Source organism: Melozone crissalis, unplaced genomic scaffold, assembly GCF_028551555.1.
Source record: "Melozone crissalis strain CALT ecotype California unplaced genomic scaffold, PUWL_Pcris_2 ptg000006l_1, whole genome shotgun sequence".
Classification (NCBI taxonomy): domain Eukaryota; kingdom Metazoa; phylum Chordata; class Aves; order Passeriformes; family Passerellidae; genus Melozone; species Melozone crissalis.
This window is the reverse complement of record NW_026535784.1, coordinates 52,222,989-52,243,206: the sequence shown is the minus strand read 5'-3', so window position 1 is coordinate 52,243,206 and position 20,218 is coordinate 52,222,989. Positions and strand designations below refer to the sequence as shown.

General features: G+C 35.9%; 1 protein-coding gene across 1 annotated transcript in view; it reads left to right on the top strand.

Annotated features, from left to right (window-relative positions):
• The window catches only part of TTC29 (tetratricopeptide repeat domain 29), a 117,916-nt gene that overhangs the window by 15,941 nt on the left and 81,757 nt on the right, over positions 1-20,218 (top strand). Inside the window, exons 4-5 of the mRNA XM_054295473.1 lie at positions 2,674-2,897; positions 12,359-12,544. Coding sequence (XP_054151448.1) covers positions 2,674-2,897; positions 12,359-12,544 — 410 coding nt within the window. The remainder of the gene's footprint in view (positions 1-2,673; positions 2,898-12,358; positions 12,545-20,218) is intronic.

Sequence of the window (20,218 nt, the reverse complement as noted above, 5' to 3'; positions counted from 1 at the left end):
GTGTTTGATGGGGAAAAAAAGGACCCTGGAATTTTCATCTGGCAATGCTGATAACTGTAACTATCTTAGATTTCATTGCCGTGTCAAGCTCTTTTAGGGGATACAAATACCATTTATCCCCATAATACCATTAATCTCTTACCCAATTTCACTGTTTGTGTGTGATCAGTCACTTGTAGCTTATATATTACAGAAATGTAAGGAATAGTATTATTATATAGTATTACAATAACATTGTATTATAATGTTTTTTATTATTATTATTATTATAATACAATAGTATTATTATTGTGTGCTTTGTGCATAATAACTGACATGACTTTCATTTTTATGCCACTCAATTTGAAGGGTTTTACAATAGCTTCATTGCTTGTGTGCTAAAATCAGTCCTCTTTGCCTCAGAAAAAAAGTGCTCTGCACAGTAGAATTATCTCAGCATTATTTCAATTTCTCCATTAATTGGGATGGGATTTATTAAAACACGCTTGACACTGATTTTTAAAAATTACATGTTTTACTATATGCTTTGTTTTCCTGTACTGGTTTGCTAATAATGCTTTCCTGTGGGGAAAATATGCTTTGACTTCAAGTAAAATACATCAGTCTACAGAAAATAACATGGACAGAGTTTTTCTATTTGTATGAATACCAGTTCTGTGCCCAGTGAGTGTTAAAAATTACCTGAATGGCATTTGGGGTAGTGACTGCTGAGATCTTTTAGCACTACTTCCTTGTTATTTCTAATACATCTCCTGATCTATTGCAGGTGCACACACAAACATACACAGATCCCATTGTATAAATAAACAGGCATGTGTGTGCCTGCTATGCAGATTGTTATTCCACTTCTCTGAGTTAGATTACTGTAGCATTCAGTCCTAGGCCTTTGGAAATTGGTAGGAATTTTTTACCTATGCTCTTCAGGTTTGTTTTTGTTTTATTACATAGTATTTTTGAACAGTAAAGAAAAAGATATTCCATATAAAAAACAGAGAATACATTGCATAGTATTAGCATAGTATCTTTACAGTATTTTGAAGCTATATACTGTACATTTGGTATATGGCAAATATAGCATATTCTAGCAAATGAAAACTTAAATGTTTAAACATATTTTTCGTATACTTTTATATGATAAATGTTGCAGATTTTTATAGTACAGAATAGTTATATCTTTTCCCTTATCTGTGTGAGAAATGTGTGGTTTTCAATCTGAAAAAGCATCCATTTATATATTAAACACAAATTCAGTACTGTCTGGTCTAAATTGTATCAGGATTATTCAATATTTTTATGCTCAGTTCTGCAAGTGAAATGTACAAAGTACATGTGAAAGATTAATATGCATCTGTGTAGTAAGAGATTCTATTTTAATTATATCAAATATGAAATAATGCAGATTATTTTCTTCCTACATCTTACATTGCTGTCTATTTTATTGACATCTAGCTAAGAAGTTTTTCACATGACTTCCATTTTATCAACATTGTTAAAGAATTGCAGTAGCTGTTTTTAAGATCAAGGTATTAGTATCATTGGGCTGTTATTATTGCACCTGAATTTATTACATACAGTATAAATCTCATTTTTCAAAATTCCATCTTTATTTTAAAGCTAAGAAATTTGAATTTAAATTGCTTTTAATCTAAAAGAATAGTCTTGAAAACAGTTTGGTTACTTCATGGAATATACAAGATAAAGGTAACACATCTGTATCCTTGCCATTTTACTGAGGTGAAGGTTGGTTTTCCTAGAATGGACAACCATTCCTGCAAGCCTTTACATCTCTACCTTTATGTTGCGGTCCCACTGGACTCATAGTTTTTTCCAGAATAAGACACAATATAATTTTTTCATGCCATATAAAAGAAATATTTTGATTATTTCCATAAATAATACCTCCAAAGGTGTATTACCACTTGAGAATATTTGATTCCACAACTTTTTGATATTAATATCTTATCAGAGTTTATGAAGGCACTAAATTCAATAAAAATTCATCATAACATCATTTATTTGTAAAGTTAAGGAGAAATTATTAAACTCTTGCATCACTAAACCAGCTGAAGTTATACGCTAAATGGAAGGAAAATAATATCTAATTATTCTGGCATATCATATGTTTCTGGCATAGCATTTGTTTGACATTTTTAAGCCAAGCCATCCTGTCCTACACAAAAACTATTTAATGTATGTATATAACAACATATATGTATAACATATAGCAATATGTATATATAACATATAATAACAATGTTATATATAACATCATATATGTTGTTTTGACATGATCCTCAGTTTTCCCTGTGCACTGTCTTAAAGCAACCTAAGGGTTCATTGTGTTTTCATGGACTAATGTAAACATGGGGGGGTCCCCATCAGTCAGCCTTTTTTATCAAATATCAGCTAAAGAATAGCAGTGTATTTTTGACCATGTTTTCAATGTATATATTGGTATTAATTGATTATTGCCATGTTTGCTTCCCTAGGGTATAACATTTGCAAGCAGATTTTAGCAGATCTCTTTTTGAGCGGGGGAAATAATTCCCACTCCCTGCTACTGAACTGCAGAGGTCTCTTCCTGAAAGCTGTTGTAGTTATCTGCACTTATTTGGTAAGGTGGAGATCAGAATACAAGTTTAAAGCCTTAAAACCTCCCTTTCTTATTCCCAGTTACAGGAATTCATACAAGAAGAACATCTGCATAGACATGCTGCGCCGGGGTTATCACAAGTCCTTCTCTGAGCTCCTCACTCTGATCCAGAAGTGGAATGCCTTCAGGGAGGCTGCAGGGCCTGGGTCAGCCATATGGCATGAGAAGTCCCTGGAGGAGCAGCCTGATAAGCTGGATCAGCTTTCCCACTTCCTGACCGGGGCTGAGGCAGCCCGGCGAGCAGGTAAATGGGGGGATTGTGGGTAGCGGAGCAGCGGGAGCCGCAGCCGCCAGCGCCTGGGGGAAGCTTCCAAATTGTTTCATGTATGAATTTGAAACGCTACTGCATCTTAGCACATTGCAGCCTTAGTCAACTGAGCTGTATTTATAGAATAAATGATTAGGAGCTGCAGATATCAGGAGAGGTTTTGTGAAGGAAGGAAAAAAAAAGGAAAAAACACGCACAGTGAATTTTGATAACATCAGAAATGTTTGATGTATTTATAGCTTTGATAACATCTCAATTATTTTCTCATAGTTTCATTATTTATTGTTTTTCGTCCTCTATTGATTTGAGAAGCTGGGTTTGTATTAGAAAAATTTAATAGGTGAAATGCTGTTTCACACTAATACTTTTATAAATCTGTTTTTATTAAATACCCTGCTAACTGTGTTTGGATTTGTGACTGACTGAAAAAGGATTGTGAACCTGTCAAATAAAATACAGCACACAGATGTAACATGCCACCTGTGAATTACTAGATATTAGTGAAGACATAACTCCAAATTACTGTATTTTCTCTATTGCCTACTATTTACTAAGCACTATATTTATCATTTCCTTTTATTATAAATAGTAGCATAACTTACTCCATCTTTCTCCACTGGAATAATTGCAGGGATGGAGGCTGACAAAGCTCTACCTGCAATCTTGTTTCGTAGCTGAGTTGATATCAGTATAGTTGTCTTGTTTCAAGTTGCATTTTGATCATTACAAATATGAAAACCTACAGTAAAGCTTGTGAATTTGGAATCTAAGCTTTTTAACTGAAATTTAGAAACAGGCAACTTCATTTCAAAAAAAGGAACAGCAAAATAAACCCTTTTGGTACTTCCAAAAAATGTTAATTTTAAATGTTTATTTGATGCTTGCCATGAAAGCCAAAAGTTGTGTTTCTTTATTTAATTCACTGTAATTCTTAACAGGAAGGCCAGCCAACCATAATTGGAAGGGATCTTTAACTTTGCCTGGAATATGACTAAAACCTGGATAGGCACCCCTGTATCTTGCAGAATATGAGAGAGAAGTTTGAGGCTTGGACTGGCCTGGCAGAAGCATTCTGCCAATATCTGATGGTCAAAAAGTACTGGACATGGCTTATCTCAATGGGCCTGCTCCCTGCAGCCACTTGAGGAGAGCAGTTTGCCTGCCTTCAGTGCATGATATTTTTCAGTGTTACAGGCTGATGTGTGCCAGCAGAGATGGCAAACATGAGAGGCAAGGCATTCCCAGATGTGCAGTTCCTGCCCTTCTCTCACTGAGGCTGGCATTTCTTGTGTACTGGGCTCTATAAGTCTGTCACCTCTCCCAGAGACAAGGTACCACCACCAGCTGCCTGATTGCACCTTGCCTCTAAGAGAGAGTACCTCCCAACTTTGCCTGTTTAAAATGAAAGAAGAAAAAAATAATGAGGACTTAAGAGTTGGCAAGTGGTGTTACTGAATTGCTGGATCGGAGCATAATTTGTTTTGATTTTTTTCACCGGTTTCAATGCAAATCTTTGCAGACGTGTCTTGTTTGTATAAAATGAGGTTTGAGTTGCCTGGCAGATGAAGGAGTGGATGGTAATTCCTATTGCAGGTCTGAGAGCCAGCAGTGCTGTGAAGATTCACATGAATTGTGCAGCTCATCAAACACTAATTCAGTAGCTCTGCTAATCCGGTTACTCTCTGATTCTAATCAAATTGCTCGGGGCTCTGGCTTATGATCTCCTGACAACTCCAGTTGACACCATTTAAGAATCATTCAGCAGTTCACCTCAGCTAGAACTTACCATGATGTAGCAGCCACAACAGCAGCTGACCTGCATTTGCTCTTCAGCTGCCACAGTTCAAGCTTAAAAGGGTGAAGGTAATATTTGGGTCAGCAAGTGGTGAAAGTTTCATAGCGTGGTTGATGTTGCTAATATTAAGTTGGCTGAAATTTTACCTATCTCAGGTACCAATTGTGCTGAAAAAGTGACAGCAGCTGTACATGGTGGCCATAAAAATTCATTACTTGTAAGTTTTTTTTTTAATTGAAACGTCACAAAATGTTGTGTGGGATTTTAACCTGGAGTGGTATGTAGAAAGCAAAACGCTTACTTTGTCAGTAAATAATTTTCTTATTTGTTATTTAATTTTTTTCATCTGTTACTTTTGAATAGTAGGGTATTACTGTCTTAATTTTGAATATAACTTGGAACTTTGAATTTTAGAGTTTTATGATACTTACCGTAGTGTACAGAGGAAGCTATGTAAGCATTCAGTTTTCATATTTATTGGTGGAAAGTGTTAATATTGTAATGGTTCCCACAGGTTATTGTTCTAGGACACCACAATTCTGGACATAAATAATTTGCTTGAACTAAATCAGAGCCATTCATCACAATGTGCGGGTTGATATCAAAGAGCAATTACTTTCTTTACTGCTGTGTTTGAAAACAGTAGAATTTTGTTTACCAGCATTACACTGATTGCCTTTACACATGTCAGTAAAGGTTCTCTGTTTTTGTTTTTAATAGAATGTTTTGGTTGAACTTCAAATTATACAGGAGTTGTCTTATTTTTTTAATTTCCTATTACCAGTACTTTACTGTTTGCAAAGAAAACAGCTTTTATGGCCAACTTAAAGTCATTTTTGTTGCATTTGAATATCTCCCAAGTATTTTAAAAAATAGAGAGGGAACTTTAATCCTTGCAGCTTTTCAGAAAAATGACTGATGGGGTTATTTTGCCCTGACTTCAGCATTATTCTAAAAGCACTGGCAGAAATATTGCCAATTCTTGACTGTATTTTTGTCTTGCCTTCTTTATACAAGTAAAGTAAATGTTTCTGACTTCAAAATGGAGGGAGTTTTAATTATTCTTTGATGTTGCTTTATATTGGACTAACCTCTTTTTTTACTAGTTCTGGTTTCAGGAGCTTAGGGGAAAAAAGGAGGTAGTTGAGTTGTTTAAATATGTATATAGTTGTAGGTCTTTTTACAGAAGAATGCAGGATAAATGCCAGAGTAATGGATCTGCACAGCTCAGCATTTGATGTATCCAGTGATTTCTTGGCACATATATGGAAATACTGGGGATTCCTTCAAAAGGAAGCTGTATTTTGTATTTATCAGTACTGATAGTACTCTATCAATATAGAGTGAGCTGGTTTGCTTGTAGACATTAAAAGGAGTGCAAAGCAAGTTCCAGCTCAGGAACAATTAAAGGAAGAAGTGTTCCAGCTGTTAACTCTGCTTTGCCAGAGCAGGAATGCAAAACCAGGGAATGTGGCACAGTTCAGTGGCTGCAGCTTGTGCTGTGTGCTCAGCACTGTACTGCCAGATCACTGTGCCAAAGCCAGAGGATGGAATCCTTGGGTATGAACACCCCTTCAGAAGGGCAAGACACTGCTTATTAGCTGAGCCCTGCAGCAGCTGCTGGAAACCAGGAGTTAAAACCTGGGAGCTGCTGCCCTTCTGAGATTCCACCTGCTCCTGGTTGCTGACCCCACTCAACCTTTGTGCTATGCAGTGTGCTAAATGCTGAATCTGTGCATGTGCTGCAGGCTGCTGACCCTTGTTCTAGACAGTACCAGACACACAAATAGAAAGAAGTGACAACTTGGCTTTCTTTCCCTCACTTCAGTGTAGAGAAAAATTTTGACAGTATGAGTTAACATTTGTTTTTGTTGTAAAAGGTGTCTTTTCATAAAGTGTATGAAAGAAGCATGAGTATTTGATGTGCATGCTCTGGAAAATCTTTGTCCAGTATACTCAAGGTCGAAAACAGAGTTTAGCATTTTACAGTAGAAAGCTTTTTTGTAAGGTTATGCCTTAGGCTTGGGCTAGAAACATTGCAATAACCATGTTGCCCATGCTATTTTGAAAAAAAAAAATGGAAATAGGTTATGCCTTAAAAGAAAAAAGTATAAAAAACCCTCTTTTAATATTTGCTTGGATGAGGCTTAGTTTTGTTTGCTTTTGAGGGGCTGGGCAAGGGAATGCTGTTTTATTTTCTAAGCAGGTTTGTCACTCCCTACTTAATATTTTATCACAGGAAAAAATGCAGCAGTTGCTGGAGACCAGTGGAGAATTTTATTATTTTTGTAGTTATCTTACAAAATGTTGAAGTGATTCTGTCCAGGAAAGAAACCAAACCATCTCAAAATACAGCCACTTGTAGAACTACCATTAACTTCAACAGAAGGAGCACTTGTTAGAAGATTTCTGTAGTATGTTTTTGTTGCAATAGCTTGGAGTTCCCTTTTAGCATTCCAAATTACCAGTTAAAATTGACTCATATTATTATCTTTAGCTGGTTTTATCCTTTACCCAGTAAAATTATACCCTGACCATTCCCGTAGCATTTTTTTAATAGACTGTTCATTGATCAAGCATTTTTCCTATATGTTACCTGGCAGTGTTGGGAGTGATGTGCTCTGTGCACACTCTAGCAAACAGTTTCTGCCTGTAACTTGGTGTCATCGTGCTCACAACTCACTTTCTTCATTTGTGGACTTACAGCTAAACAGTCAGGAAAAAAGTTTATCCATTTGAGAATAAACTCTCTGGAAAAATGAGTGATTGAGGAGTCTTCTACCAATAGATATAGAAGCATCCTTTTTCTGAACAAGCAAAAGGGACTGATTCTTTGCCATGTATAGATCCAGGTGGAAATAACCAATTGCAGCATCATATTCAGCTGCAGTTTGTGCTTCTTTTTGGTCTAACATCTTCCATCCTGAATCTTTCTCTGTGTGAATTCTTCACAGCATCAGCTCTCTTTTGATTTTGATCTTTCTGGCAAAAGAAAAATTAGTCTTCCAGCACTGTGTCTCATTCTGACATAAAAAATTACTCCTAGTGATTTAATTGACCTTAGGCCACACCTTTATGTGCCTTCAAGAGTGAAGGGTCAGTTATAATCCAGTCATACACACTTTGAACAGCTGACTGCAGGATGAGTGTTAACACCTGTTGAAAAGTTTCCATATGGCCTTTGGCTGGAACAAAGCACTGACTGGTGGCTTTTTGAGTGGGAAATAAGGACTCATAGCTGGATGTTGAAAGATTTCTTTCTGATACCTGTAGTGTAAAAATCAGTGCAAGTTCTTCTTAATGGAAAATGGAACACCTGCCTATTTTATTCTTCAAAGGAAAGACCGAGCCAGGATCTCTTCCTGATGTTTTCATCTGTTCTCCAAAGACCATTCCTGTACTTCTTTCTCTTTCTTTCACTGCATCCTGTCACAAAGGAGATCATAGAGATATGGCAGCAAGTTGTACTTGAGTCACACTAGGATGGCTTGCTGGCTTTCTGTGTGTTTCTTTTCTCTCATGTTAGCCCTGTTGGGGTTCTCAAGCTGCACCTCACTATCCCTTGCATTGCACTACTTAGTAGTTGTCTAGCTGAGCACAGCAAGCATGCAGATATGGATCTGAGTGATCCTCTGTTCTGTGCACAGCCTTGCAGTTCTTGGGAAGAGTCCAGGAACAAAGGTATTGTTCAGTGGGCTGATCAGGGCCTATGGCTTGAGCACAAGAGGAGATGCTCCTTGGTAGCTGAGGTGCACCTAAAGAGGTCCTGATACAAAGCAGGAAATACCCTGTGTGTTTAATATCTGGGATTTAATGTTTAAGCTCAAGCTGAAGGTTTTTGGTTTTTTTAAATCTCTGTTTAACACAAAGATCACAGGAAGATTTGATAGGCCAGCACTCCTTTTGTACATAACACTCAGTTAGGGAGTTGGTTTTAATTTTTTTGATCAACAGATACCTAAAGATGACTTGCCTTACATGTATTTTATAATCAGTTGTAGAGAATGTACTCTACAAAACCAGAGAGTTCAAGGTTTTATAGAAGACAATATTTACCTATTCCTATATTCCTCTCCTGGGGGTGTAAAAGTTCACTTTCACTAAGTCTAACACTCTGGCTTTGCCACTGTCAGAATAGCATCAGTTAACTTCTTGGTCGGTAACTCAGACTTTGGATCCAAACCTGAATGACTTGTGAAAGTCTGGGGTGTGGGGTTTGTTTCATGGCCTGTGTATGGGGTCAGCCCTGCCCAAGGCAGGGCCAGAGCCAAGGTTGTCTTTGTGCACTGCTCATTGTTATGCACCGGCAGGATCCTCAGCACAGGTCACGTTAAAGTTCATTCAATCAAAGCCCTGGCAGTAGCTGGAGTCTACCTCGGGTCACTTCCATCCCTTGGGATTTGTAGGGCACTACCTGAAGTTATTTGCATAATTTTATGTCACATAAGTGCCTTGATACTTTGTAGCAATGATTTCAGAGGAGCAAATCTGTATCCAGAGTGTCTGTATCCAATGATGATCCAATTATCTCTTCTCTTTCTGGCTTATTGCAACCATTTGTATGCATCCTCTGGTATCTTTGAGTTCATTTTCACTTAGCTGTGATCTAATGTGTATTATTATCTTTATGTTAGTGGTTATAATTAGGTTTTGTTTTTTGCTGCTCATGTGATTGTGTGCTTGTAATCATGGGAAGCTCTGCCTCTACTTCTGAGATAATCTCTAAAAGCGTTCCCTTGTGCTGCAAGCATTGTCCAAGTCAGGATGAGATAAATCTCACCCAAGAAATATCTGCTTTTCTTCGCTGAGAGAAAAGAAATCCTAGGTAACTCCTATCTGTGTCTAAATTGGTTAGTTTGGATGAGTCCCAACTGGATGTTGACTTTATCTCTGTGTGTTGTCCTGGTTTTGGCTAGGATAGAATTAATTTTCTTCTCAGTAGCTGGTACAGTGCAGTGTCTTGGATTTAGTATAATGTTGATATGTGGGATAGATAATGATGTTGCATAGATGTATAAATATATGTTATATACAAATACAGGCATATATGTATACGTGTGTGTGTGCATGTACACAGGTAAATACAGGTATATTAAGCCCAACCCGGTTTTTTAATTTCCATTCCAGAGTCATTTGAAGATATTTTTATGAGGCTATTGTACCAAAATAGTCTTAATTTCTAATGTATAAATATGTTTTATATGATGTAGACTCCAGGATATTCTGAAAAAGAGGCACCCAAAGGTACTTTTTCAGTCCTGAGGTGAAACAAAAGGCATGAAAATTCACAGTCATGAAGAATATTCAGATTAGGAATACATGAAGTCTGTATATTGATAATTATTCCTCTAAAAGCTGAATTTCGAAACTTAAGCTGATGTTTTGGTTTAAAACCTTAGATGCATACGATGAGATGATAATCTAAATGTAATTTCTGTGCTATTTCTTTTCTGGTGATTTTAAAGAGATTGTGAATCACTCATTTATTGGAAAGGATGTTATCTCTTTTAAAATATTAAAAATAGAAATGTATATAATATACATTGCTTCAAAATAATAATTTTATATATTTTAATGGAAATTATTAGAAAGAAATCTGAGGTTACAACTTCATGGAAGGCAGAATTCTGAGAAAATAGATAAGAAAGCAAAATAATAAATAAAATGAATAAAATAGCACGTGCAGTAAAAAGTAGTATTGTTTACTATTAGAGGATGAATTTTTAAATCAAAAGATAAAAAGAGTGTTCAAGAATGGGGAAAAGGTTTCAGCTCAATTTCAAAAAACTTGAAGCAGGAAGAATTAAATGTTCTCTGAAATTACCAAGATGGAGAAAAAAGGAGAAACAAGTAGTAGATGAACATCTTGAAGACTACAGACATGATTAGGTAGTAGCCCTTTTTCTCAAAAGAATGAAGTCCTTACTGTATTGTGCAACACACTGAAGAACTTTATCAAGATAGAAGTCAAATAACAGTCGTGACAATAGAGAGAATGAGAGATTTACATTTCTTCAATTAGATTATATGTAATTTGTAATTTTAAGACAGAACATACTAGAGCTGATGCTGACAAATCCTTCTTGTGTGGTTTAGTGATGAATTTAAAATACTTGTTTGAGTAATTGCTGCTGTGTGTTCCAAATAGTGCAAGTGAGTTACATAGGTGATTCAATTTTGAGTCATTTAGCTCATCCTTTTGGAAGCTGGATTTCCCCCAGTTCTTCTTGTAGATAATGGAAGAAGAGAATCTTTTGATTGAAGTGTTTTAGAATGGCTGTCATAGTTTTAAAACACTTGGGAAAGATCTGGACTTCAAGATCTTGCCTACACTGAAAAGATTTATTTTTTATCAGTTGATTTCTGTGTGGTGCTCCATTCCCAGAATTAAGAGGGGTTTTTCTTTTCTCCATTCTCTCTCCTTTTGAGCAAAGCTTACAAATTGCAGAGCTCCTGAAAACAAAGCAGTTCTGTTCACACACCCAGTTTAACCAAAAAGTCTCTTACCTGCTGCCAGACATGTGCTTAACTCCTTTCTACCCATTTATGTGGAAATTCCTATTAGAACTGGCTGTTTGGTTCATATTCATTTAACAGCCACAAACACACTAAGTAGCCCACCAAAACTGCAATGGAATTTTACCTAATTTTTCACATCAGGTTCATGCTCTACTTTATTATTTCATAGATTTTTCACCATCATATAAGAAATAGATCTTTCAAATTCACTAACATTTGTCAGGAAAGTTTTAGATTCTATTCCAAATTAGCAAAGTTTTGGAATAATTCAAGGCTGGTATCTTGTGGGATTTTTTTTAAAGGTGCTCTTCCACAGGCAATAAGTTGTTATTCTGTAACTTTAAATTGTGGATAATTTTGTATTGCTGCATAGATTTAGGACTTGCAGATTTTTTGTAAATTTTAGGGATAATGTATGTTCATTCAGCTCTCTGAGATGATAAAGAGTAGAATCCAAACTTCAGGCCATGGAGAAAATCTGTGACTTAGAATCCACTGCTTTCCACATTTGTTTTGAGAACAATTCCTTGGTGAACTGGGTGGGGGGTTCCTAGGGAAATGGGTGCAATTTCAGTTTGTCTTTAATTTCTAAGAATGCTAAGGTATTAAACATGGGAATATACATGAAAACTCAAGGCCTCTCTTGTAAGTCATACTTTGAACATGTAAAATTATATGAATTAATGGATTGTGTTTGCAGAGTGTTCTTTTTGATTCTTATCTTCATCAAAACAGTTGTTACCTTATAGGTCCAAGGTTTGGAAAACTCTTAGGCCTTTTCATGGCCCAGAGGCTCAGACAAATGCTTCTCCAGTCTCACTCTGACTTGTCTTTTGACTAGCCTGGATAAAACTAGTGTTTTATCCAGGTTCTGCTTGATTTAACTGAATTCTGGTTTTGCACACAGAAATGAGAACAAAAATGTTTCCAATTGTGCTTAATTTGTAAGATTATAATTTTCCTCTTCAACTTCTCTGAGTGAACACATAGCAGAACTTGATGGCATTTGAATGGAAGAAATAGAAATAGCTCTTAATTTTAATTGTGATTATTGCTATAACATGCAAAATTTCTGAACACTGATGATAATATAACATTTTTATTTTGATTTTTGTTTTTAAAGGGCACTATGAGAAGGTGTATGATAACCAGCTTAGCTTGGCCTGCTGTTTCAATGACCCTGAGGACAAATGGTTGAGTAACTACTTCTATGAGCAAAGCTATCACACAGCTCAATTAGTAGAAGTTGATGGTGGGAAGAGAAAGGCACAAGGATATCTAAACATGGGCCTCCTTGAAGAGGAAGAAGGTAAGGCACTGACATCACAAAGCTGCTTTGGATGGCATCTCTAGTTACACAAACTGGGCTGCATTAAAAGAGCTGGGGACATGTAGTTCTGTAATGTTTAATCCTGCTTCTGATTTACGCTTAGATAAACATCCTGTATTTTTGTTCTTTTTAAAATGACCTTCTGGTTCTCTTGTCCACAAGTGACACCTTCTTTCTTTGTTCCTGACTGCCATATTGGTGTTTGCTTCAGACTTAGACCTCACCACCACCTCCCTTTTCCCATATACATCCTTAAACTGGGAGTCTGAAATCAGAAGATATTAATACAAGTAACTAGAATCATAGAACAGCCTGAGATAGGTCCCTCTGAGGGACCTTGACAGATGATCTGATCCAACCTTTCAAGGGAAAGGGAGCCTAAATGGGGTTATTTTAGCACCCTGTCAATTGCATCTTAAAAACCTCCAGTGATGGGGGCTCTACCACATCCCTGGGGAGCCTGTTGCAGTGAACAGTTGTTCTCACTGTGAACAATATTGCTTTCTTATATCAAGGTGAATATTGTTTCTGTATTTAAGAGCAGATATTACCTTTCATGGCATAGGGGTTTGTGCATGGATAGCAGTCTGAGTACAAAAAATGCATTTTCCTTTGTTTGCCTAAAATCCTTTCATGGTGTGGGAGGGCAAGCAATGAGTAAGCCTCAAGTAATTGAATAAAGCCTGTCTTCCAGTTCTAATTTGTAAATTTACTGCATGCCTAACTATTGCTTAAAATATGTGATTTGTGTAGCCACAATGGTTTTGTTTCTGAATTTGACTGTGGTTTGAAACAATTCCAGCTCTGAACTCAACTTGTGGCTGGTTTTTCATGTAAAGTGGCTTCTCTTAATAAAAAAAAAAAAAAAGACAGAAATTGAAATATTTTGTGGAAATAGTCTAATTCCATTAAATGTCTGGTGGAATGGATGTGTTTTGAAAGATGGCCCCATTTCCCAGCAAAAGTCTGGATATAAAACAAGAAGTCTGCAGCCCTTTTTATTTTATTGAAAGGGTGTTATCCTATTTTTTCCTCTTGTTCTCTTGCAGCTGACACATGGCACCTTTTTTTTTATATTTCCTCACATCTTTCTAGACTGATGGTCATTCACTCTGTTTTTCTGTGAACTGTTGTCTTATCTTTCTTGCCTGCAACGCTCAGACCTGGATTCAGTTTTAAAATTTGAGCACGTACCAATAATCAATCAAATGGAAGGATTAGTTTTCCTACTCATGGTATCATCCAGTTTCCCAGTTGATAAGATAAGAAATTGCTTAAAGCCCAGCCAGTTAAACCAAGTCATTTTCATTTTGAATGAAAAATGCTTAGGTCGGTTATCTATTCTTACTCAGTAGAATAAAATTACTGAAAATTTGCTGGATTTTAAATTTTTTTTGCAACCTTTTTGCTTGGTCCTTTAGTTACTAAAAAATAAAATTTTAAGGTGCAGACAAGCAAACATTCATCTCTACTTGTAACTTCAAAGGCTCTTACTGAGTGTGACTCACTGCTGTTACCCAAGCACTGCCTAAAAAAAAAATTTAATGTTTTCTACTTTAGGATGTCTTAAGTAAAAGTTGTTGAATACTTAAATATCTTGAGGCCCATTATAAAAGCACATAGGTAAAGTTATGAAATAGCCTGAGATAATCAGAGAAGCAGAAAGTTTATTTTCTGCTGAAGAATATTAGAAACTTTTAGAAGAGAAGCTTCTTATTAACAAGAACTAAAGCAAAGTGGATTTTCAGTGCCCAGGGAAAAACTTCACTGAACCTGTGGGCTCTGTCTGTTGAAAGTATTTTATTTCCAGAGAGAGGTAAAAAAAATAAAGAAGCTGAGAGAGTAAGCATAGGATTTGCTTTGAGGGACCACCAAGAAAAAAAGACAGCAGATGTATTCCATGCACTTTGTATTTTCAAGGGTGAAAAATTGATTCAAGGGCAAGTTTTGATTGGAGAAAAAGTATAAGGATTGGGATGGCATTATATAATATTCCATCAGTTTTAATGGTGTTAAAGGTAAAATTTTAATTCTGTTTTTTCTTTTGTTCAGTTATTTATAATTTGATAATTAATTTGTGAAACAAATTAGTCAGATTTCCTCTTCTCTGGAGGTGTATCTACAGGAATAAATGTAAACATCTGGTCCCAGTTATTTTCAGTTCTCTTATCCAGTAGTGTATTTTTCATTACTTGGGAAAGGAAGCTGTCTGTATATGCTTAGGACTGATTGCTTGGGAGTATAAAGTTAAACATGGACTTGTAAAGATTGCTGTTTGCCTTGGAAGAAAATCAATAAATTTGCTGGGTAATTTTTGTGTAATCAAATTTAAAGTTCTTTGACTTTCAGCCTGGTCCCTGTCCTAAAGGCTGGATATAACCTGATGTTCATTAATCTTCAAAGCTAAATATTTGAGGTGTTGGTGGTGTAGACTTCAGTCATGATATTTGGATGCAGGCCATTAGTAGCTGCCAGTAAGGGAAAGAAAACAATAAGTGAGTAGCCTGCTACAGAAACAAATGGAATGTTCTGCTTGGAGCAAACATTATTTTAATGGTATTTCTTCACAGAATGAGATTTTTTACCTCTTCCCTAAAATACTTTGCCTGTAAAATAAGGTGTAAAGCATTTACTGATTATTGTAGGAGTGTTCAGATTTTGATGCTGTTCAGTTAGCTGTGCTACCCACCCCCACCCCCCCCCCAGTTTTTCTTTCGTCAGAGGGCTGATAATAAATCATTTTATTACTTTTGTTACTCATTATTTTACTTTATTTACTCATTTATTACTTATTTTTTCACATAGCCCTTTAATGTGCTGATGTTACTTTAGAGATACTGAAAATGCAATGACATAACACATTTTTCTCATGTTAAATCCAGAATTACTTGTTGACTAAGCACCAGCTTTGTGATAGAATCTCTTAAGAAATGTGAGTTTAAAGAAAAAACTTTTCTTCCTGTGTTTTCAATGTATTTTCAGAAGTAATATCAGCCATTATAAGCATATAAGAGAGTAAGATTATAATCATAGTTTATGATAGATTATATTACTGTGCTTTCTGCTGAAGTTAATTGTGAGCTTGAGGTTTACAGTGTTGTATCTTGAAGAAGAAACAGTTGGAGTCCACTGAAAAACACACTGTTTAGTATGGTTTTGTACAGGTTCTTACCTCATTGCAATACTTGAGTGCTTTCTGTTTTGTGCTAAATGCTTGCTACCTATCATGCATGAAGTGATATGCACCTTAAATATATGCATCCCAAATTTTAAGATAATTTATGTCCATAAAAAGAGCACTCTGGGGGAAAACAAGGAGTTTGTACTTGTAGGAGCTCTTTGCTTCAAATATGTTACAACAAAACCAGATAAATTTCTATATTATTCAAAAGCATAGCTCAACCAGACATCTGAACTTAGGGTACCTGTCAGTTGCAGTGCTTAGGAACATTTCTGGATACACTTAAATGACTGTTTGAGAAAGCATATAAGTATCACAGTAGAGTCCAATGAATAAAACTTTCACAATTAATTGCAAATGTGTATCAGTGCCACTCCAGAACCTGGATCTCCCCTGCTATGAGAGCTGTAAGATGTGTGGAAATGATGCCATTATTCTCAAGGCAGTGGTGACTTAGAATTAGTCATCAGATTTATATTTTGCCAGCACAGAAGGATCAACAAAAGTGGAGGTAATACTTTTTCTGAAGTCTTTACAGGCTGAAAAGATTAAAGCTAGGCAGAACTGGTGAGAGAAAGGGAGCAAGTACAAAACAATGTTGGCAATCTCAGAGCTGATTCCCACAACATAGAGCTAATCCCCAAACCCAGTTTTGTCCATGTAGCTGTGTTTTTTAGATTGCAAGCCTTACAAGACCTCTATAAGAAATTCCTTTAGTTCCTTCTAAAATAGCTTAGACATTCCCAAAATCTGCCATATTCTGCAAGTTAATGAAGGGTTTATAAGTGTTCTGTCCTAATCTGCCTCTGCCTTGATTATAAGCAATGTTAAGGTCTGATTGCTTTTCGAACAGAGCAATGTTATGCCAGAGTTGATCACTTTGTACCTACCCCCAAAAAATTAATTAATTGTGCCTGATTTATTTGAAAAGGTGTAATTGTTTTATCTGTCATCCTGGATAAAATATGTTCTCTTTCATATATTGGAATTTGATAGAAACTTCTCTGGTTGAAAGACCTACTGAATGGGAGAGACTTTTAAGTGTCATTTATTTGTTAGGGAAAAAAAGTCACAGGATTCTTGCAGATTTTAACAATCTCGATTGAAACTGAGTATAGGATTTTCCCTGTCACTTTGCCATTGTATTGAAATTGAAGTTTTTATTAAGGCATTGCAGAAATTGATAGAAAGGTTCAGATTGTGTTTAAGGGGCATTTGACAGAATGTCTGGATTGGAAGGAACCTCTGAAGATCACCTAGTCCAAATTCCCTGCTAAAGCAGGTACACCTGAAACAAGTTGCACAGGATAGCTTTGAGTTATGAAGCTTAACTATTAATTACTGGATATATTTGCTGAACAACAACTTAAAGATGGATCATGACATCTTTTGGCTTTGGAACATAAAAAGTCTAAACCGTTTATTTTCTTGTTCTTAGTCAAGAAATTCTTGCTAAGAATCCATTCTTACTACGAAATTGTTGATTTCGTATTTTGAATTGTTTATGGCAAGTGCTTTTTAATTGAAAACTGTAATGTATAAATAATTGAGAGAAACTCAGCATAAATTCATGAGTATCTATGCAGAGGAAATATGCACGTTTAAGCAGAATTTCCCCAATTGGTTTGCCTTCAGGCAGAAATAATTTATATTCAGATATAAAAAAGAGAATGTTAATATTGCAAAATGAAGTACTAAAAAGGTTTAAAAAGGCAAAAGTTAAAATTGCTTGTGAAATTTCATATGCTTTTGTGTGTGTACAATTTGCAGCTTTATTTTAATTACATAAAAATATAGTTTCTTTTAGGAGATTGCTAAGTATAGCCAGAATAAAATTCACCTGTGGGATGGGTGGCCCACATGCACCATCTACATTAATAGAGCTTTATGATGTTATCTGTGCTGCAAGTCTGCCAAGCCCACTTAAATAGCAAATCCTCCATAGTATAGTGTAGAAACATTGTGCTTTACAATCTGATTGCCTAACTGCAAACAGCTGGTAAATAAAACAAACCAGGGGGACAGCATTTGTGAAGAGAGATTCATTTCTTCCTCACTGCCTGTGGAGTGCAGAGCTGTCACTGATAAGAGAATTGCTGCATTTGAACAATCCAGCCTAACTGTGTTATGTTTCCCCCATAAGGCTATGCCCAGAATCTGAGATCTCCATACGATTGTATCCACAAGCCCAGGTTAGACACTGGAAGAAGGCAACCTAAATTTAATCCAAACTCTTCATTCAGGAACAAAAGCAACTCAAATTATCAGCTAAAAGATGATTTTTCTATCCTTTTGTCTGTGTTGGAGATTCTGTTCTGTAAGCAACTTGTCTTGGTACCCAGTTACCTTTGTGATTTTTGATAAAACATGAAGCTTATTATCTTTCTCCTTTTTATAATGGCATTTGTCATTGTTGGACCAAAAAGAGGAAAGTATTCAAAGATGTATATTCCTATGTAATTTTTTAATAGGAAGCTTGCATGCTAGTTAAAACACGATAGTGGCCTAAAGAAGAGTCATAGTTCTAGAGATTTAGAGATTATCTATCCTTTCAGACAGGAACCACAGGTTTGTTCTGCATTTGTACAGTGCCCTTTCCTCTGTGCTTCTACAGCATTTGTACCAGGTGAGGTTTGGTGTGTGATGTGGTAAACTAAAGCTGGATGAGAACATGCTGCTCCCTGGCCAAGCAGAATGCTGCTGTCCCAACATGTACAGCAAGTTCTGCCTGCCTTTCTGTCTGTCTGGAGTTTGGATCAATGTCTATCCTCAAGATATTAATTTTCTAAAAAGTGGTGGAAACTTACTGTCCTATTGACTTCTTACCAAGTTTGGTTGAAAACTCGCTCCAAAAGTAGTTAAAGAACAGGACAATCATATAGATTTGTTCCCTGTGGAGATTACCCTAAAGGTTTCTCTTTGTACTTTCATTGTCTGGAGAGAACATACATATTTACATAACAGACCAAATTCAGTAGTAACCAACTGTCATTGGTTTATCATGATATTCCCCCCTCCTCGCCCCAGGTTGCATATCCCAAACTACAAGCTTCTCAGGTTTATTCCTAGTTGTGATTATTTTTTTTTTTCCCAAACAGCTTATTCAGGAAAAGGCATGTAGGAATAGTTTAGACCTAGGAACATACTCGCTTGTTTCCAAATCCTTTGTCTTTAACTACATAAACCTGTTGCTTAATTTTAAGTTATAAAGAGTCTCCACATCAGGCAACTTTAAAGACAGAAAGAAGCTTTCCATTAATGGGACATGAAATTCTGCATGCCCAGTTTGACCATTTAAGTTACTTCCAGTCACTGATTTTCAACTTATCAACTGAAGCTAATTCTGCTTTGTTATTCTGCATTTATTCTATCTCATGAAATGGTTATATTGTTTTCTGATTGCTTAAGAATTGAATATATAAGTTGGCTGGGAAAAACTTAATTGTAGAGCATAATTTAAGGAATTTGTGCAGCAAATTGCTAGGAGTTACTCTTTGGATATTCTGCTTTTCTCTGTCAGTGAGAAGCAGCCATAAATCCTTCTAGATTCTTGGCAGGACAGATTGAACAGGTTTATGAAATAATTGAGCTCATCCTCCTGCAGGTGCACAAAGTAGTTCCCCAGAAAATGATATCTTATTATTACAGGGCTGTTACTGGTATTGAGATAACAAGTACTGTCTTGAATTGATGTTACAGAAATTAGGAATATTTTCAGCTCAAATTAGCAGTCTTAAAGTCTGAAAAAAGCTTCTGAACACACAACATGAAAGAAAAAGGGGCCTGTTAAATTCATAAAAATATTCTTCATAAAATTATTTTTATTCTTATTTTTAAAAGGTTTTGGTTGGTAATGAAGGTATTTTGAATAAGAGAACTCAGGAAAAATTCTGTAGTGATCCTACTTCTGAATAGAAATCTGTGAAAATGTAATACTTTCTACATGATTTTACTTCACTGTATTTAAATCAAGTTTTATTTCTAAGCACAAGGAAGTAACAATATTCTTTACACTAAGAAAAAGTAAGTTTCCTTAATCCTTTCGTGGTCACTCCCACTTTCCTGGACTAACTCTTCAAATGAAGAATCTTTTAGTTCTGCTGTACACCTGGAGAGCAGTCTGTATTCTTGCTTTCTAATAAGCTCTTCAAAAAAACATTCACAGCAGTGCACAGGTGCTGATTCTGAACTGTCGTTTGCATTGTCATTAAAAGTTTTGACATATGAAAAAAAGATCCTAAATTAATTTCCATTCCTAGGTGTTCAATGATTTTAAGGTTCATTTTCAAGTCATAAAACCACTGTAAAAAGCTGTGGCTGTTTACTTGAACTATGAAAGATGTATCAGGAATATTTTAGAAAAAACATTTGGTTTGTGCTTGAATATCGTATGTTGCACTAAGGTGAACTGTTTATATAGATACTTCTGTACAAATCATATTCTAAATGGTTTTGGTATCCCCTATTGCTCT